The sequence below is a fragment of the Podarcis filfolensis genome (genome assembly GCF_964270895.1).
Source record: "Podarcis filfolensis genome assembly, chromosome: 1".
NCBI lineage: Eukaryota > Metazoa > Chordata > Lepidosauria > Squamata > Lacertidae > Podarcis > Podarcis filfolensis.
In genome coordinates, this window is record NC_139604.1 from 7,029,821 (window position 1) to 7,057,547 (window position 27,727).

Sequence of the window (27,727 nt, forward strand, 5' to 3'; positions counted from 1 at the left end):
CGACCTATTCCTACAAGAAATAAATGCAATTATAAAGACTAATAGATGTGGCAAAATACAGTAGCAGCAGTGGGAAAGAGCTTGACCACAATCCCAGGGACTGATGATAAGCTACGACAAACTTTAGCTTTGGACTGGGAGTGGGGAGCAAAGCTGGACAGTCAACACATTTGCACAGTCTGGGTAAGCCAAAATTTCACTGACTGTGTTGCCTGAACTGCGCCAATTAATGAACACTCCCTGATTCAGTGAGTGGCCATGTTGTCAGCTCAAAAATTATTTCCTGTTTGTACTGCTTAAACCTGATTAATGCCATCATCAGGCTAAAGCGTTCATCTACTGTGGAATTGATGGTGATGGACCTTGGACTTTTGATTAGAAATTGAAACAATATAAGCTATTACAGCCGGAAGCAGCAATGGTTCTGGATACCATTTGCTGGAAACCACAGGAGGGGAGAGGACTCTTGTTCTGGAACCCTGCTTACTGGTTCTCCATAATGGACATCTGGTTGGCCACTGTGAGAACAGGATGCTGGACTAGATGGGTCATGGCCTGATCCAGCAGGCTCTTCTTACATTCTTACTTGCTCGTAGCTGCCAATATGACAGGAAATTTTGCTTCCCCCCTCCCCAGTTTATACCTTTGACCTTCACAACACTTGCCTCTGGAGTACATTTGCAGTAGAACGCTATCCTTATATTGGGTTTGGTGTCAAGATATGTCCCATACTTGTCATGGGCATCAGCATAATGCAAAGTGAGTAGCAATATGGGAACCAATTTGTTTATGTTTGGCAACCAAAACAGTCTGGGTGGAGAGACTGAATACAATGTGCTTCACAAAATGGACTTCTGTGGCAGACATTGCATCGTGGCCTGGACGTGTTCTCCCCAACACTAACCCCAAGGTACCACAAGGTCCTGGCTGTGTTTTTGCTCTGTTGATGAGCAGCAACTTTTTGAGCCAACTGTTAAGGAATGGTTTTATCTTTGATGCCGAAACAGAAGCAAGGTGAGGTGAGGATACGGTACCTATGGAGTTTGTAATGATTTGTATTAGAACCAAATGGGCAGGTTAAGAGAGAACTGATTCTAGGAGCTCTAGGTTAGTTGTATTAGTGCTTTCCTTTTTACTTTGCCGAAACATGTTCCTTCCTTACCCTCTGGCCCTGGTGCAGTCTGAGAAATTCACAAGGTCTGCTATTTTGGTGGGATACCAGACGCTGTGCAGTGCTATGTCTTCAAGCTATAACCATTTTCCCTTGCATATGCTCAGGTTTGGATGCCAGTCCCCCGGCCAGTACTCATGAACTCACCATTCCCAATGATGTGAGTATCGCATCTCAATGCTCTCCATACCATTTTAAAAACATGTTTCTCTACAAATGACATCTAGGACGTTTAGCAAAAGCCCAAGCATTAATTTCAGGCGTATTATTTCAAAGTCTTTTAACAAAGTACAGTTACTAAACTGAAAGGGGTGGAATAAAGAATTGGGGAGGGGGATTGCCTTGGCAACCTTTCTTCAGTAGTCTAGTCCTTAGGAAATGGACCTGACATCTCTGGAGGACGACACCATTTTCTGACCCTTTCTAGTCCTACAGCATTAGAGGTTTGCCAGCTGCAGGCAGGTGCTGCCTCAGTAATTTCACAAGTTGCCTTATGGGATGAAAAGGGAGTTGTTTACCTTGCCCATTCTGATCCTGACCTCTGTGCCGAGTGGTAATCAAAGCAGTGCAATTGGAGATGAGCTGGAAAATGGTGGGACTTACTTTGTGCATAGCTGTCAACTTTTCCCTTTTCTTGCGAGGAATCCTATTCGGAATAAGGGAATTTCCCTTAAAAAAAGGGAAACGTTAACAGCTATGACTTTGTGCTGGGAGAGAAGTGGGAGGGATTGTGGCTCCGTTTCTTCTTATCTGGGTATTGTATTCTAACAAGAAAGGTTGTGCTTCGTTGACTACTTGTTCATGCAAATATCCCATTTGTTTCTAGATAAAAAGCAAGTAATTCCTCCCCTATTTTTAAAAACCAGTTTGACAGTTTATGAGAAACAGAACAGAACACATATAGTACTCCTTTTCAAATAGCCCCTGCAGAAATTCTACATTTGATGCCATTTAGAAAGGTTTTCATGCTGGCTATTTATTTATTTATTGTGACTTATTTCAGAGCACAGAAATGTAAATTGACCTCTCTTCCAGTCCACTCCAGCTGTGCTCATTTCACACATTATGAGTATGGTTTAGAACAGGAGTTCCCAAACATTTTGGACCCAGGACAGCAGCACATTTGAAAATCTAAAAAATTGTTGTGAGCACCACAAAACACTAATTTCACAGAAGAAAAAAGAGCTATAATAGCTCCCTGTCCCAAGCAGACAAAATGCCTCCACCTTTAAAAAAAATCAAATAAAACACAGAGGGAAGAAGTATACCCCCCCATAACAAGCTATCTATCTATCTGGAAAGACTAAAGGCCTTGGTGGACACCAAGGGTGGTTTCTGGGGGTACAGTGTCCCTGCCGTATGCACCGCACTGGAGACCCCAGGTCTGGAAACAGTTGAGAGCTAAGCAAGACAAAAACCATGGTGGAGTGCATTTTAGAAAAAGACAGTGAAAAGGGTCTGACTGAAGTTTCTGAACATGCGTTTCCAGCTCCATGAAATTGTGGTTTTGTATCTATTGGCTTGGAGAAAAGGTGCAATATAAATGTTATAATAAACAAGGTAGAATGTAGCTCTATCTTACTTGCAATTGTGAGCTTCCTGTCAATTTATCCTGGCTCATTAGAGGACCCTGAAAAGATTAAAAAGTTCCTATTTTAAACAGGCATAGGTCCTTCAGAGTCTCCTCTTCTCTGTACTTTTCTTATGAAATTTCTAGAGCCAAAATGTACTGTTAGTGTTGGTTGAATTGAAAGACATAATTGTTTCTGGTATGCTTTTAATTTGTGGGGGCAATTTGCTTAGCAACAAACATTAATTCTCCCCCATTGAGCATGCAAATTTTGGCATGAACATACTCTTTAAAATTAATCTCAGTTATATTTAATTTGTTTGAATTCATCTTCCCTGAATATGGGCAACCAAAACTCTTTTCCAGGTTTGTTCATTCATTCCCCGGGGCAAGCCAGTCCTCCCCTACAGAGACAGCATGACTTTGCCATGCCATACCAACCCAACATCCACCATTAAAACCTCATGGTTTGCACTGTTTATCCATTATGCAAATGAAAGCAAACTGAGCTCTGGTTTCAGTTAATGTATGTGCAAGGACACTGTCTATCACAATTACATCAACATTCTTCTGTTCCACATTCAATAAAACCTTAACAAAAATATTTAAGCAGGTTTCTAAAAATGCATACCTGCATCTGAAGGTGAACAAATAATGTGGCTGAGGAGGAAAAGGTGATGGAGGAATTCTGACTTGAGTGTTTCAGTTTAGTTTAGTTTGGTTTATGCCATTGATTTTTGAGCTTGGCATGCAACCTGAAATTTAGAGGCCGCCATAGTATATTTGAATGAGACAAAGACTTTTGGCTTTTTGAACAGCAAATCATTATTAATTCTGGTGTCTTAAAGTGGTGTTATCCTCAACAACAATGAATGGGATGTTCTCTCTAGGACTAGGAGCTTCTTCTGAATCTGTAATCCAGTCTGACTCTCTGGCCCATTATAAATGATCTGCCTCTGATCCTACAGAACAATTCTTCAGGAAATCTACCATTTAAAAGACCTATTTTTCTTTCTACTAACTTAAATTATATAGACAGCAATATACTGTGAGCCGTTTCCAGAATGGCTTGTGTTATGTATTTTGATTACAGCTATTATAATATATTCTCCAACACGTCACAGATGAAAACCAGGGTGCTTATGAGTGTTACCCCATTCTCACGTTGAGTATACTGTGACTTCATGTTCTGGACAGATATAGGCATGAATATGCATTATTTTCAATGTGCAAGCCATGTTCACTGTAACCTGTTCCTCAATAAGATTCCATAGAAATGCATCCATAGAGTTGCGTGGACAGTCCCCAGATCCCGCGCGGTCCCCCCGTCATGTGGAATAACGACTCAAGACAACATGCTATGGGATTAAATTGGCCACAACTTTATTAAATTTCAAATGTGGGTAGACCTTGGCTCAGGCATTGGGCGTTCTCCCTCCCCAGTCCCCAGCCGGGGACCTAGGGAGCATCAGGGTTATCCAGTGTGGGGGGGGATGGGCCGGCTCTGGAGAACATATGTTCAAGCAGAGATAGCCGCCCCCGTTACGCCGCCGAGTATGAAAGGGACAATATTCTCTTCGCCATTTGCTTCCAAGGTCCTATCGTGGATTCTGTTAGATTTCTCCCCAATACCTTGTTGCTTTCTGGTTGATAGGGCACCAGCTTACACATCTTTCTATATTCTTACATGGTTCATAGAACCATAGAATAGTAGAGTTGGAGAGGGGCCCGTGGACCAAGCTTCCACTTGAATCAGAAAATCCAGATGTGGTGTATTCCCAACAGATGACTGCCAAACCTCTGTATGCAGACCTCTAGCACACACACATACACATGCCAGCAATTGGTTCCAATTGGTGTCAAGTGGTCCTTACCAATAAGACGTTACTCCTAAGGTTGCACAGAAGCCTAATCTTCTGTGATAGAAGCCTATTAGATCTAGCTTTGCCCTCCTAGGCAGAAGAAACCAAGTCAATGCCCTCCTCTGTGTGACAGCCCCTTTGGGTATTTGAAGTGTGCTTTCATGTCCCTTCTCAGTTCCTTCCACCTTTGCTGTCCATATCCCTGCATCTTCATTGCCATCTTTGGAACCAATTTTTCTACATCCTTGTTGTCATGCTCTGCAGTTCTGATGATGTCTGACAAGTGCAGAACCAAGTGGAACCATTATTTCATAACTGTCAACTTTTCCCTTTTCCGAATAGGAATCCTATTCGGAATAAGGGAATTTCCCTTAAAAAAGGGAAAAGTTGACAGCTATGTTATTTTTCATAATGCAGCCTAAACTTACATCAGCTTTTTTTTTACACCCATATTCAGTTGCTGTTTGTAAAAACATTGTTGGATTTATTTGTATATTATTTAGATTTATGCCCCACCCTTCAGATACATTGCCAGGTTTGGTTAAATTCTTAGTCTCTGGCTCCAGTTTCTTAGGATGCTCTGTGATGAGTTTGATGGATAGTTGGTCCTGCACTTGTAATAGAAGAAAATCTGGGGAACGCACTAACAGGCTCTTGCAGGCAACACTTTGCACACATAGAAGCAACACTGCAAGTTGTCATGATATAGACAGCTGCTTCATTCCTCCAGAAACAGGGTGTATCTTGGAGTCCAGCAGACCTTTAAGTCTCAAGGCAACTGAAAATGTGGACCCTCCAGCTCCACAGCATTCGATGGCAGAGGGTGAGAGATGAAAGAGATTCAGCTTCAAAACATTCAACTCTGCTTGAATCATGTGGAATGTGGTGTATTGCACTGTGTATAGGGATAGGCAAAGCTGTCATGTTGAGTTATCTAAGTTTCTCATGTTTCCAGTCTTAAATTCAGTTCTTCACATTTCTACAACAATTTGCAATTTTATATAAAAAAAAATCCTCATGAAAATTCATCAGCCTTTTTTGTGCAGACTTCTCCTGCTTGTATGTAGGTTTTCAGTAGCAAACACATTTTTCAAGCAGTTTCCCCTAATAAATGCATTTTTGTGCACATTTTCCCTTAAAATATTCATTTTGTGCATATTGCTTAGGTGGAGGATGGAAACGCAAAATTCAGAGAAGAACAAGCTCCAAAGGAAAGCTGCAAAATAACTAAACTAAAATGTTCTAACTAAAACCTGAGCAAGATTGAGTATCTCCTCAATCCCTAGCTCTGTATGACAATTTCAGTTCCATTGATGTTCAAGGCAGCTACTAAATTAGATTTACTTTATCATATATTGTTTGTTTATGTTTGCTGGGATGATTTCTTACCTGCTCCTTCACCACGGTCCCAGGGCAGGTCACAGCAATGCAAAAATTGTCTGTTTTTACCGGAGGGGTGGTCCTCCTAGGAATTTTCCTTGTGGGTTTCCCAAAGGACAGCCAAAAATGAGCAGCAGCAGCATTTAGCAGACCTACTTGAGTGTAAATTTAGCAGTAAGTAGATTCAGAAATACTGTGGACAGGAAACATCGAGATAGATTTTGGAGGCCTAACATTAAAAGTGACTAAGGAGCTCACAGAAACAGCAACCCAGGTGTAGCTCAGTGCCCCATTGTGGACACAGCTGTAGTGAATCTTTCTTAACACCTGGTGGCTAAAATTCCTGAGTTTATAGCTGAAATAACATTTCAATTAACACTCATGTGTTTGAAGACTACTTTTATTTTGATGATGGTTCTTTTTACTCAGAAGCATTCTTAAGATTTTGCCTTGGGGTTTTGGTTTCCAGCTGCCTCTTCTCTGCTTCTCTTTTTCACACTTGAAATGTTTAAGTCATGGCTGTGCTTAGAAGGTTTGCCTGCTCACTTTAGTTCACCGACAGCTACTGGTATTACTGAAGATTTGTTCTTGTTAGTGGCTTTGACTGGAGGAGCTAATGAGTGAGTGGGCACGAAAAATCAGTCACCTTCTCATCCCTGCTTATGCCACACACCCCCACCCCCGTCCAGCTCTGCCACCACGGAAGTGGGGCACCAGGCCATGTGTTGACCTGGCCGATCACAAACCTTTCTGTGCCCCTTCCTTTCCCCCTGGTGATCAGCTCAGAGCACAAACCCTTGCTCCATTCTGAGCACACCTGGGAGGAGAGAAAAGGCAGAAGGGCTGAGGCTGAGGAAGAACACAACACCTGCAGCTCACAGCCCTCTTGCAGAGAAAGGTGAAGGGACAGAGAGCCCTTTTGACCCTTGTTCAAGGCACTGCCACCAACACCATCTTATAGTATAGGGAGAAGGGGACATGGAGCTGACTGGGTCTACCACATCTCTCTTTTCACACCATCTGCCACCACAACATGCAGGGAGCTGGAGGGGTTGGGACTGGGGCGAGGATGCAGGCCTCTAAAGTCTCCTCAGCCATTTCGTTAGCCATGATTTGTGGCAAGACAAAGTGCCATGCAGGTCATAGACACGCCTGGTGGTGACTGTTTATAACCTGAATAGTTTGGAAGAGATTGCCAAGACACAAGCACAGTTCAGCAGGAGAGTGATATAGCAGAGCTCTTTTGAATATTACATTTCCAGAGTATTCAAAACAGAAACATGTACCCTGACATATCTCACAAGCCCTACAGTACTAGTCACCAGTGGACCAAATTAAGAAATGCCCCTGTGCCTTTTTTTCTAGCTAATAGGCTGCATAATCGGACGCCAAGGGACCAAAATCAATGAAATTAGACAGATGTCTGGAGCACAGATCAAAATCGCCAATGCCACAGAAGGTTCATCAGAACGCCAAATAACCATCACAGGAACCCCAGCTAACATCAGCCTTGCTCAGTACCTCATCAATGCCAGGTGAGAGCTGCTTACTAAGGTTTCCTAAGTACCTCCCTCACCCCACTTTCATAACCCAAGGTATAAATAAAGTGGCCAATTGGATCACAATACAAACGTCTCTGATGCCAACATGTACTCTTTGCTCTACATGACAGCAAAAAGTGAGATCATCCATCAATCTAGTTTTGGGGAATTCAGTGAACAATTATGTTGATGGTTCCCCTTATTCTATTAATCTGGTAATGATAGCTGTAAACGATAAAAAAAAATCCAACTATTTTCTCAGTACAGATATCTCTTTTCATAACTTACAAATTAGTTTGGCTATGTCAGAACCTCTCTTAACTCAGCCAGTGTGGTGTAGTGGTTAAGAGCGGTAGTCTCGTAATCTGGGGAACCGGGTTCGCGTCTCCACTCCTCCACATGCAGCTGCTGGGTGACCTTGAGCTAGTCACACTTCTTTGAAGTCTCTCAGCCCCACTCACCTCACAGAGTGTTTGTTGTGGGGGAGGAAGGGAAAGGAGAATGTTAGCCGCTTTGAGACTCCTTCGGGTTGATAAAGCGGGATATCAAATCCAAACTCCTCCTCCTCCTCATTCAAAGGGTGTAATTCAATGTCACAATTCTTCCATCTGGAAAAGCATTTCCGCTTGCCAGAAGGAACAACCCCAGCTTTCCCCCTGCATGCTGTTCTGGGGTTTCCTAACTCCCAAGCTAATTTGGGGGGTGCAGGGGGAACCCCCATTGCACAAGTGAAAGTCCTTTCACGAGGCTTATGCTGAAAGGGTTCATTAGGTGAATCCCACCCAAAGAGATGCATAATGTATTTTGCAATATTATCGCTTGTTTTGATCCTAAAAAATGAATTGCATTTGCATTTCCTGTATATATTTTTATCTTATCAGGGACTTTTCTGAATAAGGGCAAATAAGGAGAATGATAATAGGTTGGTCATTCCATCTTAATCAGACTTTTAAAAATTATCCTATCTGCTTGCTATTTGAAATAATAGGATGTGCTTTAATAGCGGCCAAACTGGTATGGATGAAACAGGGAGAGGAAGTGTGTGGGTGGCACAGCTGCACAGGAAGGATCATCGAGTTGCAAGGGACACTGATGGTCATCTTTTCCAACCTCCTGCAATGCAGGAATCTCAACTAGATCATACATTCCTCCTCTGCTTAAAAGCTTCCAGTGAAGTTGAGTCCACCATCTTATGAGGGAGTCTATTCCAATGTTGAACAGCTGTTTCCGTCAGAAAGTTATTCCTGAAGTTTACTCAGAATCTCCTTTCTTGTAACTTGAAGCTCTGGGTTGTACCTTCTGGAGCAAGAGAAAACAAGCTGGCTCCTTCTTCCATGTGACAGCCTTTGAGGTTTTTGAAGATGGCTATCCTATCTCCTCTCGGTCTCTTTTCCAGGCTAAACATACCCAGCTCTTTCGAGTGCTCCTCGTAAGGCTTGGTTACCAGACTGTTGATCATCTTGGTTGCCCTCCCCTGCACTCGCTCCAGCTTGTCAACATCCTTCTTAAATTGTGGTGCCCAGAATTGGACACAGTATTCTAGGCGTGGTCTGATGTGGCAGAATAAAGTGGTACTATTACTTCCCTTGACTGGGACGCTAGACTTCTGTTAATGCAGCCGAGAATAGCATTAGCTCCTTTTACTTCTGCATCACACCGTCGACTCATATTAGATCCTTTTCACATGTTCTGCTAGTAAGCCAGGTGTCTTATATTTATGCACCTGGTTCTTCCAGCCTTATATTTGTCCCTATTGAAATTCACTTTCTTAGCTTGGACTTATTTCCCCAATCTGTTAAGGTCATCTTGCATCCCAATTCTGTCTTCTGCAGCATTGGCCTCCCCTCCCAGGGTTGGTGTCATCTGAAAATTTGCTGAGAATCCCCTCAATTCCTCCATACATGTCATTTATAAAGACGTCATACATGTCTGCCTGCTCACTATCCTACCAGGCAAATTGAAACCAATTTCACCACAAGAAACATATGTACTCTTGTAAACAATCAAATGTCACTTGGGTAAGGAGAGCTGACTTGTCTCCTCTTGGGTAAGGGTTGCTGACCAACTCAGGAGCAGGGGGCAAGGGTGGAGTATCCTGGAAAGTGCCTGGCTGGCTGGCTGGAGCACTGATGGCGAGCCCTCCATACAGCAACGTTTCCTTCTTTTTGTCTTCTTTTAAATATACTAACTGTAGTTGTGTTTAAATTAGATCAGATGCTATTTTTTAAGAGAAAAGGATGAGTGTGACAAAATCCATGGTATTGCAGGCAACATGAATGTAAATTAGCTTGTCAGAATCATTAGCAAGCTCTTTTCCATGTTTGAATTTATGTGAACAGGGGACCTAAGGAGTATGGCGTCCTCAATGTCTATGTTTGTCATAAACTTTAAGCGGTTCCCCACTTTTCCTCCCATTTATTTTTTACAATTATTTATTCTAGGCTGACGTCTGAGGTCACTGGAATGGGCGCACTCTAATTTCTGCCAATCACACATCATTCTGCATCACATGACCCTCTCTAGCCAATGACGCTTCTTCACCCAGCTTCTACAATGCGTATACTTACGGCTTCACACACCCCTCTTCTCCTTGGAAACTTTTCTTTAATAACAAATATATGTATATAAATATATATATATCTATATATATATGTATGTATGTATGTGTGCACATACTAATAAGTTGCTTTATAAGTTGCATTTTGTGATTTTGATTTTGTTCCTGAATTTTAAATTTATGCTCCAGGCCAGTCTGTGTTTCAGCTGTACAGTGCTAACTATTTTGTATAGGTTTTGCCTGGGATTTCCCTTGGTAAGACTTTGGAAGAGGGTTGGTCTCGTTAGTCTTTATTTAGCTCAGTTTAGCTAAGATGTTTTTTTTAATTTTACCTTTTTTTTGCAGCACCTGTAGTAGGACTGAGATCTGGCCTAATCTAGAGCAGTGGTTGCTTTGAAATAGCTGTTTCTTTTAATTATTCGATTATTCCTTCCATCTTTGAACCCTGATTGTCCTTGGCTCATCCTTAAAATGTTTGGATCTATGTCCTAAGAATGTGGCATGACTTTCTCCCATTTCATGTTGGAAGTGGAACAGGCAGGAGCCCAGGAGTATCAATCGGGTCCTCATGGGTTCCTGCAAGGACTGGGCTGCTTCCAGCGAGGCACAGCCAAAGCAAGCCATTTTCGTTACCAAGCAGAGAACAAGGTGAGGAAAATATTCCTTTAAATATAGAATTATTTCATAGAAATGGAGACAAATAAAAAATTTAATGCGGCAGGAACTGCTGAAAATATCCTTAAGAGAATCACCCACAGACTTTTGGACTTAGCTCAGGAAGCTCCAGCCTCTGGGAGCCTGCTGTGTTTGCCATTGTTTGTATTTAATAAAAGTCTGTGCAGCTCTGCTAGTAACAAGCTCTGCCTTTGGTCTTTGTGTGCTCCTTCTTGGTTTCCCTTGACAGGCTCTTTGTCTCACCTGCCTCCTTCCTCTTCCATGCTTCTGTTTGATCAGATTGGATCCAATAAGCATATATTTAGTGATGGTTGATTTTTTTTGTTTTGATCCTCCCTCGACATTCCTATTCACTTTTAAGCTCTGCTGGAAACTCTGAGACACGGGTGGCGCTGTGGGTTAAACCACAGAGCCTAGGACTTGCTGATCAGAAGGTCGGCGGTTCGAATCCCCGTGACGGGGTGAGTTCCCATTGCTCGGTCCCTGCTCCTCCCAACCTAGCAGTTCGAAAGCACGTCAAAGTGCAAGTAGATAAATAGGTACCACTCTGGCGGGAAGGTAAACGGCGTTTCTGTGCACTGCTCTGGTTCGCCAGAAGCGGCTTAGTCACGCTGGCCACATGACCCAGAAGCTGGACGCCGGCTCCCTCGGCCAATAAAGCGAGATGAGCGCTGCAACCCCAGAGTCGGCCACGACTGAACCTAACGGTCAGGGGACCCTTTACCTTTACCAACTCTGAGCATCTTGAAAGGCAAACCTCTGGGAACAAACCATTCCGAAAAACAGGAAGGCAATACATGAATGATGAGAATTTACCAGGTCCTCTGACTGTGATGACTCTACTGCCACCCCCTGAAGGCTGGGGGGGGGGGAGGAAAAGGGAGACGGGGGGGGGGCAGAGGAGAAAGAGGAGGGGATCTTCAAGTGCAGGACTCAAGAAGTGGCATGCTCCTTGTGGGCCTCTGGATCTGCCACCCCTCCCAGCTTTTCTGAGCCCACTTCCTCAGTGCTTCATGGGCCCTGGAATTTACTACAACAGGATATAGCACAATCAGTTCACACTCCTTTCTCAGCACCTGGGAAATGCGGGGTGAAATCAGCAAATGCTAACTTCTGCTCTCATTGACCAGTACAGAGACAATTAGGTGGACCCCCCAGCCCTGGGTTCCTCATACACAGCAGGGTGTACTTCTGCCAGCCCATAATCTTCTGAATTGCTCTCCTCCCATAATCCCAGTTGGATGCCTATAAGAAACCAAGTGGGAGGTTGGTGGCATTTTTAAAAAGAGCATCAAATAGTTATCTCTGAAAATGCCAAAAACACCCCTCTACCCCCTAAAGCCATGGTATTTTCACATTCATAAAACTCTACAGATTGTAGTAAATTGCCAAGTACCAGTTGATTACAAGTGCAATAAATGGTAGAGAGCAATTCAAACATCTCTTGTTACACAACAATAAGTAGTGATTCCTCACAAAGGGACAGCACAGCACATGCCTCGTTTATATTCTACGTTTGAATGTAACGTTTTCATTTATAGTAATTAAATGTGGTAAGGAATTTTCACCTGCAAAGAAAGCTGTCCAAATGTTGGAAAATTAAGGTCAATCTACTCTTTTTCTAATAAACACTATAAAACCCTTTTAAGACAAATAGTTATGAAGGTCTGTAGAGACAGGTGATTTTTCCAGTGGTCTTTAACAACCTTATGGAGACAATGTTGAGTAGCAGAAGTCCACAATCGGCATGTTGGATCTATTAGGACTTGTACAACATTATGGTTTGGGCAAATTTGAGAAAACTTGAGGTGGCTAAAATCCTTCGCGCTAGACCTTAAGTCTATGGTTCTATGCAGTTTTTACAACATGATGCCTGAAAAGGACATTTCTCAACAATAACTGAACAAATCAAACTGCATGCTAAAAGACCACATCAAAGACACTGAAGAAATAAGAGTGAGTTTACTTCTACAATTTATTATGGGAATAAAATGAGGTAAAGAATCTAAGACAAGGTGACAGAATATCATGGGAGTGGAGGGTGTGAATCATGCGTGGTACTAAGACTTGCTATTGGATTCAACTTGGGTAGAAATCCTGTGTCAGCAGAACAGACAGACAGACAGACAGAATACCTTTAGCAGCAAGAATGATAGGCCATTATACATTATACATTAACGAGCATTGGCCAGCTAAAACAACCAGTACTTTGGGTCTCAGAACCACATGTGAAGTTAGGTGTATAGACAGCAATTATTGCTCATCTGTCTGGCATCAGAAAACAGCCAGTTAATCTGATGTGCTACTTCTGTAAATATATGCTAAAATGTTACCCATGGACTGCCAAATTGTTGGAAAACCAGGAGATACGTGCTGTAGAGTTTCTGATCTAGATTAAGTCCCCTTTGACATGTGTTACATTGTACACAGGGAACCAGAAGGGATAATAGCCCATATAAAGCAGAACTCGAATGCAGACAAAATGACACTGATTCGTTAATACCAGTAATTCTAGATGAATACCCAATGGAGATGGTTGTCTGCTATCCAGCTAGATTTGTTTTGGAATCACTGTTGCAACGTAATGCATATTAACTGACTGGGAGGGGGGAACATGATAAATACCTGGGAGGCTCTCTGCACATTGATTTATGCTACATCTTCTCAATGCCAAAATACTGTCTGCTGTTTGAGAGGGATGAGCATGGAATTTAACATGGAGCTATAAAAAAAGTAAACAGTATTTTGTATAATGGATAATATGCAGCACACCGGCAGCATTTACTTCCCATAATTGCCAGGGGAACTAAAACAGAGTGAAGTTCATTTGGGGCAGAACTTTGAACGATTTCTAGCTCTTCTTCATGTTCATTCCCTCCCACACTCCCCCAGCAGGTGGACCGGACTCCTGCATTTAAAAAAACAAAACAAAAAACAGTAAGTCAATTGGATATCTATAATGAAAGTTAGAAAGCAAAACAGGGCAGCAACATTTTTAGGCATGCAGATATGGAGGAACTGCTGTTTCTATGGATGCTTTGTGACTTAATCACTGCTGCTAAGCAATCAGAAAGAAGGCAAGGCCGGCATTTCCTGTATCTTTGCTGCTGAAGAGACTCGCTCTCTTCCGAGAAGAGCAGCTTGGAGGGAGAAATATAGAAACAGGAACAAAGAGAAGGGTGCCTTGTGCCTTTAACCACTATGTGGCAAGCAGAAATTAAGCAGGGTAAGCATTTTCTAGTAAGGAAATACATTAGGAAGAAAGCTTCACCTGTTGACACTTGTGGACCATTTACTTTTGGATCATATCCATCAGCATAGCAGCTTAAATTATAACATGCTAGATGCTGAAAGTAATAACAGAGGATGGGGTTTTTTATGAACAAAGAGTTCATTTGGATGAAATTGAACTAGAATGGGTTCCTTTTTAAAAAATAAACTTTCCAAGCCCTGGTTATTTCCATATTTATTATTAAAATTTATTTCAGACCAGAATTTAACCTAAGAGCAACTGCCTACATGCTAGAACTCTGGAACAATTACAAAAGACAAATCTTCAATTGTTTTCATCCCTGGCAGAAACCTGCCTGAATAAAAAACATATTTCATTGTCTCTGGAAAGCACACGAACCTGAACTGCAGCAGATTTTCTCTTTTGGAGGAGCACCCAGCAAGGATATCTCACTATGTGCCCTAACCTTTTGTAAAGTGTTGGACTTGGATGTTTCTACACCTGAACCAAACATAACATTGTTATCTCTGTCACTTCTTATTGTTTAAATGATGCATAAAGATTATGGTGAGAGGGGAGTAAATACACTCATGATTAAAACTCAAGAGCCTATGATGATTACCAAGCCAGAAGAGGCTAGAATTATGGGTAGCTTGGTTTTTATGTAAGACTTGAATATTAAAGTCAAAGTGAGTAGATGTCTGATCTGTGCATAGTTTATTGTAAATTTGTGTAAGTGTTTTAAGCAAGCCATTCTGGCCACCTCATACACCTCCCTTTGTGGACTGCTGTGCGTCCTTTCTAGAGCTAACAGTTCTGGGTAAATAACGTAGGAAGCTCAGCACTGGCCTGGGAACATTAGTTCTGTTATTGGAATGCTCTGAAAATTAAAAGCAAGTGTCTGCTTGAGCATCTGCAAATGGCAGGGTTCCTATGGCTTGTAAGTTTGCCAGAGGCCTGAAAGCCAGAGCAACACTCTGTCCCCAGAATGATGCTCTTGCCAAATGTGCAGTCACTTATACTGGACCCCTGAAGGTACCAATGCTGAGAATTCATACAAGGACAAATGTGCCCTCTGAATACTTAGGACCATTCTCAACAGCTGCATGATTTATCTTCTAACTAGCATTTCCATCAAGCTGGAAAGCCAGCCAATCCACTAAGGTTTTGGTACATTTCCTAGGTTTAATTCTGCAGAAATTAAAATATGCAAAAGCCCCAACCACCAAAAGAAAAGTTGCCCTAATCTGAGGCTCTATTTGAGGCATGATGGAAACCAGTGAAAACTTTGGGGCTAATTCTCACTGAGGTTGTAAAATTTGTGCTTGATCTGTACCACATTAGACTGTACAGTAAACAGCGCATTCAATGCTTCTCCATGCAGAAACTTTCCTCTCATATATAAAACTAGCATACGATGCTAGGCCAGAACACATTCCCCTTAATACTTAGAATTTTTGTGCAGGGAAGTTTTTTGCTCATATAATAACCTGAAAACGCAAAACCAGTCATGATTCCACCACACCAACAGCTCGGGACAGCGAAACATAGGCACAGGTTTACTATCTCGGGGCAAACTAGGACTTTGGGCTGGTTTTGTAACCAGAGATGCATGTATCTGTCAATTTTTGTTCTCTCCATTTCTCATTTTTCCACTCTTAAATTCAGTTCTCTCCATTTCTACAGCAATTTTCAAATTTTAGTCTAATCCTATTGAAATTTCTCCTTACACATATCACAGAACTGCAGAGCTGGAGTGGTCAACTAGTCCAACCCCTTGCAGTTCAGGAATCTTTTGCCAAACGTGGGTCTTGAACCCATAATCCAGAGATTAAGAGTCTCATGCTCTACCGACAGAACTAACCCAGCAGTTTTCTGCCTGGACCAGGCTACTCTGTACCCATAATTTATTTTTAGATGGAGTCTAATTCTGAATATAGGCAACTAAGTCGACAAACAGGGAATGTCCTTCGTACAAAGCACAACAAACTGGCTTCTCCACCCTCACCACAAGCCAGCATATTAGCCTGGAGGCCTTTACCTCTTTCAAGATGCTCAGTTTCCAGCTTATGTTTCAGGAGGGTGGAGTTTCTCTTAGAATTTACTTAGTAGTTGAACATTTTGGCTTTTGTTTACTTCTGACCAGATGTGGCAGAGGATTCCAGAGCAAAGCTGAGAGGCAGAACTTGTGCTCAGAAATTGGCCCACGGCCGCCCTCTCCACCGGCGCTCTGAAAGTAGGACTGTATGTACTTCATGGTCAGAGCCAAGTTTAATCCAAAATCTACATGGAAAACTCCCCTTAAAATGTTCTCACATCTGTTGCTCTTAGTACTGACACTCATAGTGTAATGGGATTACCCTGTATCTCGTGTGGCTCACTTTCTTCAGACAGGGTAGTTATATGCTCTAAGGATGAGTGCGTCACACTCTAAGGCCTGCTGAGCCACAACATGTGATGATATTGTAGCATCACTGCTGTGAAAACCTCGAGCTGGTTTGGGGGTGCCATTTGGAGAGTGGTTATCATTTTGTGCCCAAATCGGTGTAGCTCATCTGGAGTGGACTGAGGACCATGGAGATACACAAATGCATCTCCGCCATTTCAAGCTGCCTAAAGATTTGTTTACTAATGGAGAGGACAGCAACTTCAGACAAGGCATTGCAAAAATGCAACAAGAGGAAAGAAAATAACTCCATATTGCCTGGACCACAGCCTTAGTCCTTATTGCCACCCCTCCAGCTGCTTCTTGCATAAACTTTGCAGAAAATAATTGTAGCCATTAATCTCAAGGGCTGAAATGTGTGATTTGACCTCTGGTGTTTACAGAGTTTGGGCCTTTCCACTCGATACTTCCTGCCACTTGTCTACTTCCTGGATGCTACCAGTTACAGCTAGAGTAGAGCGCAGCCCACACTTTGTAGTCACTTAAGAACAGAGGCATAAGAAAGAGGGAGAATGTATTGGCCACATGCAGTTACAAACAGCAGAGGCGGATCTGTGGAAGCGCAACAGGCACTGAGCACGGAGCCTCAGGGACACCACAGGGGGCGCCGCAACTATGCTGTAGAATGGAAAGTGAGAGCAGGGGGTGCCACTTTTTGACACTGCACAGGGTGCTGCTGAAATTTGAGAACCCAAAGTCTGCAGTAGGAAGAGCAGGTAATGTGCTTTTTTGTATCCATATTTGAGCCCCCTCTCCATCTCCCAACTACAACCTGAATCACACATATATATTGCATTCCATGCATAGCAGTGTTTTTGATGGTGGGCTTCTGTGATTGACAATAAAACTGCAAGGTGTAAAAGATTTTTGAATAAAGAGTTTTTGCAAACTCCTACAGCTACCATAACTGGTAGTGATCAGACACAGATAAAGGAATAGAAAATTAATAGTGGTTAGGAAGGAAAAGTTCAGCTACTTTGTCAGTGATGGTCTCTCCTCTTATTTTCTGATTTAATACAAGCCTTTAATGGGTACCCAACCACAGACCATGATGTCTCTCAGGTTCCAGTTAAAACACTGTGATTATTTGATGTGGTCTCTAGGTTTTGGCTGCTGCGCTTGCTGACTCCGCTGTGGTATGAGATAGAAAAATATTGCTTGCTACCCCTGATGGCCTAACTGTGAGCCAGCAGTAAATCACAACAAGCAAGTTGCAGTTTATTCTTTACTAGCAAAAACAGGATCTGCACAGGAGTGTCAGGCCTAATGAGCACAGCACCTGGAGACTGTGCCTGTGTGTTGCTTATCTCTCCTCTGGCCTTTTCATGATTCTTCTGGTTCTGCAAGACAAGGGTGGAGAGGAGCTTGTCGCAGCAGCAGAGGGAGACATGTGTGACTCTTCGCCAGCCTGACTCATCTCTGCCTCTTGGCCTCCTTCCACTCTCCTGCTTCAGCTTCTGCCTCTGATTCTGGACTTCTGTCTGCCGTAGACTCGCCCAGCTCACTAGACCATGTTACCTCTTCCATTTCTGATACCCCCCTCTCCCAGTCTTCATTCTCCTACTCCCCCTCTTCATTGTCCCGCCACCAATGTTTGGGCTCTGAACCTTCTTCCCTTGAGGGTTCCCCAGCTGGTTTCCACCACCATTCCTCTGTGTCCAGAAGCGGCTTAGTCATGCTGGCCACATGACCCAGAAAAACTGTCTGCAGACAAACGCCGGCTCCCTCGGCCTGTGGAGCAAGATGATCACGCAACCCCAGAGTTGCCCGCGGCTCGACCTAACGGTCAGGGATACCTTTACCTTTTAGAGTTCTGGCACTGATTATTTCTAATGCTAAATTCTATCATTTCCATTTTATTGCATGTATAATTCCAGTCACACGCTTTCAGTCTTGGATGACACAACTAAGAGAAAGTGGCATGAACATAGTTTGCACCAGGGGGAGCCCTGGGACTCAGGCTAGATCAGACTTCATTGTGCAACTAACTCCTTGGTTGGTTCCCTCGGCACCCATAAATTCTCCAAGCTTCTGCCATCCAAGCCCTGGTGTATTTCATTAGCCTTCCTTGTAAATATTCTTTAAGGAGCAAGCTAAGCAAGACGGGAGCAGTCATGGGTATTATTCAGACAGCGCCTGCTATTTGTTTAATGCAAAATAATCCATGTGTGCAACGCCCCTTGTTGCCTTGGCCCTCATCTGGCTGCCCTCTGATGTGTCCAGGGCTTGTGTCTCCCGTTTGCCTCAGGCTCAGTGCCAGATTTCAGCTTTTCTCTTCATTTGGCCCTGAAACTTGGACTGAGCAAATGTTTGCAGCCTCTTCCAGTCCTGTAGATGGACACAAGTCCAGATCAGTTATGAGGTTCTTTTGCAGAAAGCACCACCTAGGGCATCAGTGTCATTTGAAAGTGAGCACCTGGGAAAAGATATCACTGCAGCCGGGGGGGGGATGGGGGGTGAAACCAACCACTAGTCTGACCAATTGAGCTAAGTTTCCCTATTATTATCACTGTCAAACACATCTAAATAAAGCAAGTAAGCAATCAATCCAGTCAATTGTTGGAGTGGGGAGATTTAAGCTTTCTGTCTCCCCCCAGCTGCAATAGTCGTGAAAATCATTTCTCTGCCCTGGCAATTAACCTTAGGTGAAAAGCTCTCATTGGTGTCTGGTATATCATTTCTTTTTAAACCCACAAACTGTTTGCTAATCACATCATTAGTGTAACATGTTGCATTAATAGGCACTACAAAAATCAGATACTGCGTTGAAATATACTCAGAGTCGCAAAGTGATTTCATGCTCTTTATTCAGCTCATAGTGGTGAGGAGGAATGAATGAAAGTCCCCTCAAGGTATCTGCTTTATATACATTATTTACACAATGGGTTGCACATGATTGGCTAATTCCGGAATTCTACTGTAAGCCAATCAGGTTGTGGATTCACTTCTATCTGGAGCATGATTGGGTGGTTCCTGCCAACCAATCATACTGCTGCATTGTTCTAGGACCAATCAGACTACTGCATTCTGAATCCTATTGTTCTAGGACCAACCAGACTGCTGCCTTTTGAATCCTATTGTTCTAGAACCAATCAGACTGCTGCAGTTTGGATCCTATTCAACTCAGTACATAACACCCCTCCCCTCTAAGTTCCAGTCCTGCCCGGGAGGTTGCATTCATAGTCCTCAAGGTACGCCGGCGGCCTACGTGTGCGTTGCGGCCTGGGGTGTTCCCTGGTCCGGGGTTCAGGTTCTGGCTCGTGTTCCAAGGATGCTGGCTGTGATGGGGCTGTATGGTCTGGCGCAACCGGCTCGCTCAGTCGTGGTTCTGGTTCCGGTGTCCTTTCGGCCTCACGGGTCCTCTCTGTATTTACTGATTCTGCCTCTCCTGCTTGCCCCTGCTGCTCTATGGACCGCACTGCCCCACTGTTCCCTTGGGACTCCTCTGACCTGTCCTCCTCCTCCTGGTTTTCTCCCGGGAATCGTCGCCGTATCTGGTCGCAGTGGCGGCGCCAGCATTGCCCCCCATCTGTTAGCACCTCGTACGACACGGGGCCAGTGACCCTGGTGACTGTGGCGGGTACCCATGCAGGGCCTGCCCCAAAATTCTTTGCGTACACTGGGTCCTGGGCCTTGAAGGTCCGGGGGTTCCTGCCTTCCCCCACCACTACCTCATCCTGAGCTCTATCGGGGTGAAGGCGGTCCAATCTAATTGCAAGGCGCCGACCCATTAGTAGTTCAGCGGGGCTCCGGCCAGTCGTTGAGCTGGGGGTGCTGTGCTGTGCTAGAAGGAATGTGGCAAGGCGGTACTCCCAATCCCCTTGCGTCATGCGGCGAAGGGTGTCCTTGGTGGTCCGCACCATGCGTTCTGCTTGGCCATTGGTGGCAGGGTGGAATGGCGCCGAACGGATGTGGCGGATGGCGTTCTGCGCTGTGAAGGTTTGGAATTCTCCTGACGTAAATGCAGTCCCGTTGTCTGAGACGAGAGTGTCAGGGAGCCCGTGGGTTGCAAACAGCCTGCGTAGTACCCGGATGGCTGCGGACGTAGAAGTGGACGGTACCAGTGCGACTTCCAGCCATTTGGTGTAGGAGTCCACCACTATGAAGAATGTTTTCCCCTGAAAGGGGCCAGCGAAGTCCACATGCAGGCGTGACCATGGTGCTCGGGCGGACTCCCAGGACTGGACTGGGGCCCTTGGGGGATCTGGGCGGGATTCTTGGCAGGCCTGGCAGTGTTTGACCCAGGCCTCTATCTCTCCGTCGATCCCCGGCCACCACACATAACTCCTGGCAAGGGCCTTCATTCTTACTACCCCTGGGTGTGTCTCGTGTAGGGCTGTGAGGACCCTTTTGCGGAGGGGCTGGGGAACAACGACCCTGCTTCCCCATAACAGGCACCCCTTGTGGGCCGACAGTTCATGTTTGCGGGTTGCGTAGCCGGCGAATTCTGGCCCGGGGCTGCTGCTGGGCCATCCCCTCCACACCCAGTCCAGGACCCGGGAGATGACCCTATCTTTCTTGGAATGGTGTGCAACTTCTTGTGCCTGAATGGGGCGGTCGGGAAGCAGCTCCAGGCTCATAACCTCTTGTGCAGGTGCTGGGTCGGGGCCTGTTTCCGGTAGTGGTAGCCTGCTGAGGGCGTCCGCATGGCCCATCGCCTTCCCAGGGCGGTGCATCAGTGCATACTGGTAGCTGGCAAGGAAAATTGACCACCTGAGGACACGAGGAGACAGCACTTGGGGGGTCTGCTTTTCGGGGGCAAACAAGCCAAGCAACGGCTTGTGGTCAGTCACCACGGTGAAGGGCCGCCCGTACAAGAAATCATGGAATTTTTTTACTCCCTTCACGATTGCCAGGCCCTCCTTGTCGATTTGCGAGTAGTTCCGCTCGGTTGCGTTGAGTGTCTGGGAAAAGTATGCCACCGGTATCTCTCTTCCATCCGGGAGTTGGTGTCCCAGGACAGCGCCAATGCCATAGGGTGAGGCGTCGCATGCTAGCACCACCGGCAGCCTCTCGTCGAAGTGTGCCAAGACCGAGTTTGAGACAAGCAAGTCCTTGACTGCCTGGAATGCGGCCTCCTGGCGCTGGCCCCACACCCAAGGGGCCCGCTTGTCCAGGAGTCTGTGTAGGGGCTCCGCTACCGCCGCCTTGTGGGGAAGGAAGGAATGGTAAAAATTCAATAGTCCCAAGAAGGCCTGAAGTTCAGTCTTGTTCTTGGGCGCTGGGGCATCACAAATGGCCCGTACCTTGTCCCCAGTCGGGTGGACCCCTTCTGCGTCCACCATAAATCCCAGAAAGTCCACCTGAGGCACTCCTAGTAGACATTTTTCCCGCTTCACCTTGAGACCCGCCGTCTGGAAACGGTGCAGAACGGTGCGGAGGCGGTCCTCAAACTCCTCGGGTGTGGGCCCGGCAATCAACACATCATCGAAGAAGGGGGTGACACCAGGAATCCCTTTAAGGAGAGAGTCCATTAGATTCTGGAATATGCCTGGTGCCACGCTGACACCGAATTGCAGCCGCTTTACCCTGAACGCTCCTCTGTGAGTCACAATTGTCTGTGCCTCTGCTGTGGCCTCATCTACTGGCAGCTGTTGATATGCTTGGGCCAGGTCCAGCTTGCCAAAAATTTTCGACCCAGCCAGGGTAGCAAGGACATGGCTGACCACTGGCACTGGGTATGCATGGGCCGTGAGGGCCTTGTTTATGGTACATTTGTAGTCTGCGCAGATGCGGACCGAACCATTAGGCTTGACGGGTGTGACGATTGGGGTTTCCCAGGGGGCATTAGGCACCGGCTCCAGCACTCCTTGCTCCACGAGTCGGTCCAATTCCTCGTCTATACGGGGTTTCAGGGCAAACGGGACCCGGCGGGCTTTGAGCCTGACCGGTCGTACAGCGGGGTCAAGCTGTAGAGCAATGGGGGGGCCCGTATACTGTCCCAATTTCCCATCGAAAACCCCTGGAAATTCCTTGCATATGGCATCCACGTCCACTTGTAAGGTAGTGTGGTTCACCCCGGTGACGGCTAGCCCCAGTGGTCCAAACCATGCCAATCCCAGTAAGCTAATGTAGGGGCCCTTGACCACAAGCAAGTCCAGTTGCCGCATCCGCCCTCGGTATTGCACCCTGAAGGTCCCCACCCCCATTGTGGGGACCTTACGTTTCTGGAAGTCCCGGAGGGTGAATGGGGCCGGCCTGAGTTTGGGACCCCCAGTAGGACACAGTTTCCTTAAGGTCCTTGCCGAGATTATGGATAGAGTTGAACCCGTGTCAAGCTCCATGCGGCATGGGGCCCCCTCTATCTGTACCTCTACATAAATTTTCTCTACGTTGGGGTGGGGCAACTGGTATACCTGGAAGTCCGTGAGCTCCGTCGAGTTGCCTTGGTGCGTTGGGCCCTTGGATTGGTCATCTGATGCCTGGCGTCGGGTGGGCCGAGCCCGACACACCCGGGCGATGTGTCCCAATTTTCTGCACTGCCTGCACTCTGCGTTGCGGAAACGGCAGGTCCTCCTCTCGTGACTTTCTCCACAGCTTGCGCAGTTCCCTCCTTCTCGTCGAGGCAGCTGTGGTATGTGGGCTGCTTGAGTGTGCTGCTGTACTCGGTGCACCTCCTCCCTGTTGGATCCAGAGTCGTCGGTGAGGTCTTCGTGGTGGACCCTCGGTTGGGACGGCTGGCTCGGCCGTGCCTCTTGCGTCGACCTCTCGGCAGCTTCCGTTGCCAGGGCCTCCTCCAGAGCAACCTGGAACGTTAGGTTCTTCTTAGCGTAGAGGCGTCGTTGCAGCTTCTCATCCTTCAGGCCACCGACGAGGCGGTCACGAAGCATGTTCTCCAGCTCTGAGAAGTTGCAGAACCGGGCAGCTTGGCGGAGAGAGGTCACAAACCCAGTTATGGTTTCCCCAGGGGCTTGCCGCTTTGCGTAGAAGGCATTTCGACGAGCCACCACTGAGGGCTGTGGCGAAAAGTGCCCCTTCAGCTGTTCCATTATTGTTTTGTATGGAACAGTAGCAACGTCTTCAGGTGCAAGGAGAGCCCGGGCGATTTCAAACGTCTCCTCTCCGCAGACGCTGAAGAATATTGCCCTCTTCTTGGCGTCTTCTTCATCGGTGACCCCTTTGGCTTCTAGGAGGAAGGTGAAACGGGAGGCGTACGCTTCCCAGTCTCCAGATGCTGGGTTGAACGGTGAGAAGCTGTTGTCGGTTGCCATTCTGAGTTCCTTGTGTCCCGGAGCTGAAGCCTGGATACACGGTGCGAGGCAGCGGTGCGGCAGGTGGTGGTGCTGCGGTGCTGTGTGTGGCAGTCAGCTCAGCGGGATCCCACCTTCGTCGCCAGTGAAATATACTCAGAGTCGCAAAGTGATTTCATGCTCTTTATTCAGCTCATAGTGGTGAGGAGGAATGAATGAAAGTCCCCTCAAGGTATCTGCTTTATATACATTATTTACACAATGGGTTGCACATGATTGGCTAATTCCGGAATTCTACTGTAAGCCAATCAGGTTGTGGATTCACTTCTATCTGGAGCATGATTGGGTGGTTCCTGCCAACCAATCATACTGCTGCATTGTTCTAGGACCAATCAGACTACTGCATTCTGAATCCTATTGTTCTAGGACCAACCAGACTGCTGCCTTTTGAATCCTATTGTTCTAGAACCAATCAGACTGCTGCAGTTTGGATCCTATTCAACTCAGTACATAACAGCGTGTAGTAAGACTCCAGTAGCTTTTCACATCAGGATCCGCACTGAGCACATTCCCATTGCTGTTAGCATGAATTAATGCAAGGGAAGGCTCTTCTCTAGGCAGCTTTGTACAAAGGAATGTGGCCGCGCTAAACATTTTATCTGCAGGATAAGGGAAAGGGAGACTTGTTAATCAGTTTTGCTGTTTTGTTATGAAGTCAGAAATGTGGGCGGGGGGAGAACTGCTGGGTCCTTTGCTTTCTCCTCCCTGCTCTTTCTTCTCATCAGAACTCTTTTAGGTTTGGAGCTACATCCTCTGCTGCAAAAATTCCTTCACCAAACGACACTTATTTTCTGGGAAATCGAGCCAAACTTTCCCACAAATGCAGACAGCTATGAAAGATATATTATTACCAGATGTCTGGGGGTTTGTCCCATATAACCAGGAGCCAACAGGAGTTAATTGGAAAAATATTAACCCTTCCAAAACCAATAGTGCACTAAAACACTCTATAGAGCTTGAACCACTAGTTCCACAGATCACGTGCTATAACTGTTTGGTCATCTTCACAGTGGGTTCAAAATAAGCCAAAGTCCTGCCCACTTGGCCAGGTGAGATTGGGTGGGGGCTGCAGGGGACTAGAAACAAAAGAAATGTGAAATGTTTGGGAAGAGAATCAGGAAGGCCACTCTGAACTGCTTGAAGGAGGGCAAGATTCACATAAAATAAACGTTTATTTTAAATTAGCAAGCAAGCAAGCAAGCAAGCAAGCAAATAAATAAATAAATAAATAAATAAATAAATAAATAAATAAATGCTTTCCATGGCAAGAAATTAGAATTAACTAGAATTAAAATAAACGTTTATTTTAAATTAGCAAGCAAGCAAGCAAGCAAGCAAATAAATAAATAAATAAATAAATAAATAAATAAATAAATAAATGCTTTCCATGGCAAGAAATTAGAATTAACTCAAACCCAAGATGATCGCTTACACCAGGGGTCACCAACCCTTTTGGACTAATGGGCACAGTTTGAATTTTGTGAGAGTCACAAAATGGCTGCCATGGAGGGAGGATGCCATAATGCAAAATGGCTTCCATGGGTTGATTTAAATTGATAGCTAGCTGGGTAGAAAACTGCTGAAACTGAAAAACAAAACAAAGCTAAGGGAAGGAGTTGAATGCCTACCCACAATAAAAAGTTGTTATATTTAACTCTTGAAGAGGGCAGGGGGCTGCTTTTTCAGGATAACCTAAGTAATTATAGGGTGGTTGTGTTCATGAAAAATCCAACCACCCTCAGGGAAAGCCTTGTGTGAGGAGACCTCTGGGCAGGGCTGGCCAGTCCATGAGGCCAGACTGAGGCAGCTGCCTCAGGCGGCAGAATCCAAGTGGTGCTTCCGGAGAAGGGAGGAGAAGTGGCTGCAGCTCCCAGGTTCTGGCGAGATCTCACAAGAGTCCCCGAGCCTGGAAGGTGCAGGCGCAAGGCTTTGCCAGGGGAGCACATGGTGCACTGTCCATGCACACGGCAGCACCTTCCCATTTTCCCCATGCAATGAAGCAGAAGCCCACCCCTGCGCCTCGGAGGGCTCTTGTTGTGCACTCACCCTGCCTTTGTCCCAGAAGAAGAAATTCCTCCTGCTCTTGAAACAAGTTGTCGTTCTTTGAATGAAGGTTGTCATTGTTATGTACTGAAGTTCTCACCCTGGGCCAGCAGGGGGATACTGTAGATAGTTTTAACTCAGGTCCACATATGCAAATAAGGGATTGAAAGTGACGTTCAGTGATTGGATAGTTACAGAAAGTGTTACAGTTGCGTTGTAGTGGAGCTCTATATGAGCAGGCTGGCTGAACCCTTCAGTTCAGTTCTGTTCTGGCCTGTGAATAAACAAGAGCTGTTTGAAGAATTGCTGTGTCGTCTGATATGTTCACCCACAACTTAACAGTCATCATCTGCTTGGTCTCGAATCAAAAGTACTGTACATTTTTCCAAATCAAATTCCTGGTGTGGGTGGGGAAGCCCATGTTGTGGTGCACCCATGAATCCCACCTTGGCTACAGGGCTGAAGTGAGTGTGACTCCAACACACTCCCCCTTTCCCAGACCTTGACTCATTCCCTTCTTTTCCTTATGAGAACAAGACTGTAAACAATTACATGTGGCAACTGTGAGGACCAGGCCATTTCTTCCCCTTGTAGTTGCGTCCTCTCTCCATCCCTCACGGCTCACACTGTGTGGCGTGCAAGAGTTGCAGTTGTCAAGCAACTCCAAGCTCCCCAGCCCTGAGGCTTCGCCATGTTCCTTTCTCCCACTGTGGGGAGCAGCTGCCCTCTCAGCACTTTCCGGAGAGAATCAACAAATGGCACTGTCAACATGTGTAGTTAATACCCAAATACTTCCTGACCTCTCCCTGGCGGAAGTAATGAAAATACCTCGGGTTAAGTACTTAATTCGTTCTGGAGGTCTGTTCTTAACCTGAAACTGTTCTTAACCTGAAGTAGCAGGTTGTGTGTTGTGTGTGTGTGAGAGAGAGAGAGATTAACACTGCAGTCCTTCCTAGGCACATTTACCGGTAATCAGATGTAAGATGCAGTGAAAGCTGGACCATAAAGAAGACTGATCGCCGAAGAATTGATGCTTTTGAATTATGGTGCTGGAGGAGACTCTTGAGAGTCCCATGGACTGCAAGAAGATCAAACCTATCTATTCTTAAGGAAATCAGCCCTGAGTGCTCACTGGAAGGAGAGATCCTGAAGCTGAGGCTCCAATATTTTGGCCACCTCATGGGAAGAGAAGACTCCCTGGAAAAGACCCTGATGTTGGGAAAGATTGAGGGCAGAAGGAGAAGGGGACGACAGAGGATGAGATGGTTGGACGGTGTTCTCGAAGCTACCAGCATGAGTCTGACCAAACTGCGGGAGGCAGTGGAAGACAGGAGTGCCTGGCGTGCTCTGGTCCATGGGGTCACGAAGAGCCGGACACGATTAAACGACTAAACAACAACAAGATGCATTGAGTTAACTGGAACTTACTACCCAATAAGCATGCTGATGGATCTCCAAAGGGAAGCAGAGGGTTCATCTCTGTTGGTGCCAGCCTCCTTAAAAACGTCTCTTTAAAAAAAAGAAATGCTGCAGCCACCGTCCTAATTTTCCCAGAATGCCTCTGGACCCCAGCAGCGGATCATGAGACAAACCTAGGGAATTCAGGATTTAAGGCTGTGTGGAGATAAACTTTCGAACCAAAGCAATGTTTCAAGATGAAGCTGGAAAGCTAAGAGTTTTGGAATGACGCAGTTAAAAATGCCGTTGCCATTTTGGGAGGCATTGTTGGAGCTCTTGGGTCTGGGAGGAGAAAGAGAGAAATAGAGTTGTTTACATATCGTGGATCAACTTCTCGGTGGGACTTAAGAGCGACAAATGCCAAATTTATGATGGAAAGAGCGATGTTATCTACGAAGGAGATATATGGAAACCATCTGGACTTAGTGGAGGAGCGGGAAATCCACACAGGATTATTATTTTGCTTATCGGCTTAAGGAGACTAACAGAAGAGATCGTAAAGGAAAAATAGAAATTATATGAACAAGATATGATGTGGAAAC

General features: G+C 45.5%; 1 protein-coding gene and 1 long non-coding RNA gene across 37 annotated transcripts in view; one reads left to right on the forward strand and one right to left on the reverse strand.

Annotated features, from left to right (window-relative positions):
• PCBP3 (poly(rC) binding protein 3) overlaps positions 1 to 10,942 on the forward strand; it is a gene marked incomplete at both ends in the record, with an annotated part of 85,078 nt that extends 74,136 nt beyond the window's left edge. For 33 of the 36 annotated variants that reach the window (XM_083571725.1, XM_083571717.1, XM_083571736.1 and 30 more), the window contains 3 exons: positions 1,279 to 1,331; positions 7,349 to 7,518; positions 9,966 to 10,942. In XM_083571725.1, the coding sequence (XP_083427851.1) occupies positions 1,279 to 1,331; positions 7,349 to 7,518; positions 9,966 to 10,002 (260 nt within the window). Of the gene's footprint in view, positions 1 to 1,278; positions 1,332 to 7,348; positions 7,523 to 9,965 lie in introns of those variants that run through there. The other 3 variants (XM_083571740.1, XM_083571742.1, XM_083571743.1) reach the window with 3 other exon arrangements.
• The window catches only part of LOC310743489, a 53,115-nt gene extending 27,050 nt beyond the window's left edge, over positions 1 to 26,065 (reverse strand). The window contains exon 1 of the long non-coding RNA XR_014539049.1: positions 25,816 to 26,065. This is a non-coding gene — a long non-coding RNA (uncharacterized lncRNA). The remainder of the gene's footprint in view (positions 1 to 25,815) is intronic.
• Between the last annotated feature and the right edge of the window lie 1,662 nt (positions 26,066 to 27,727).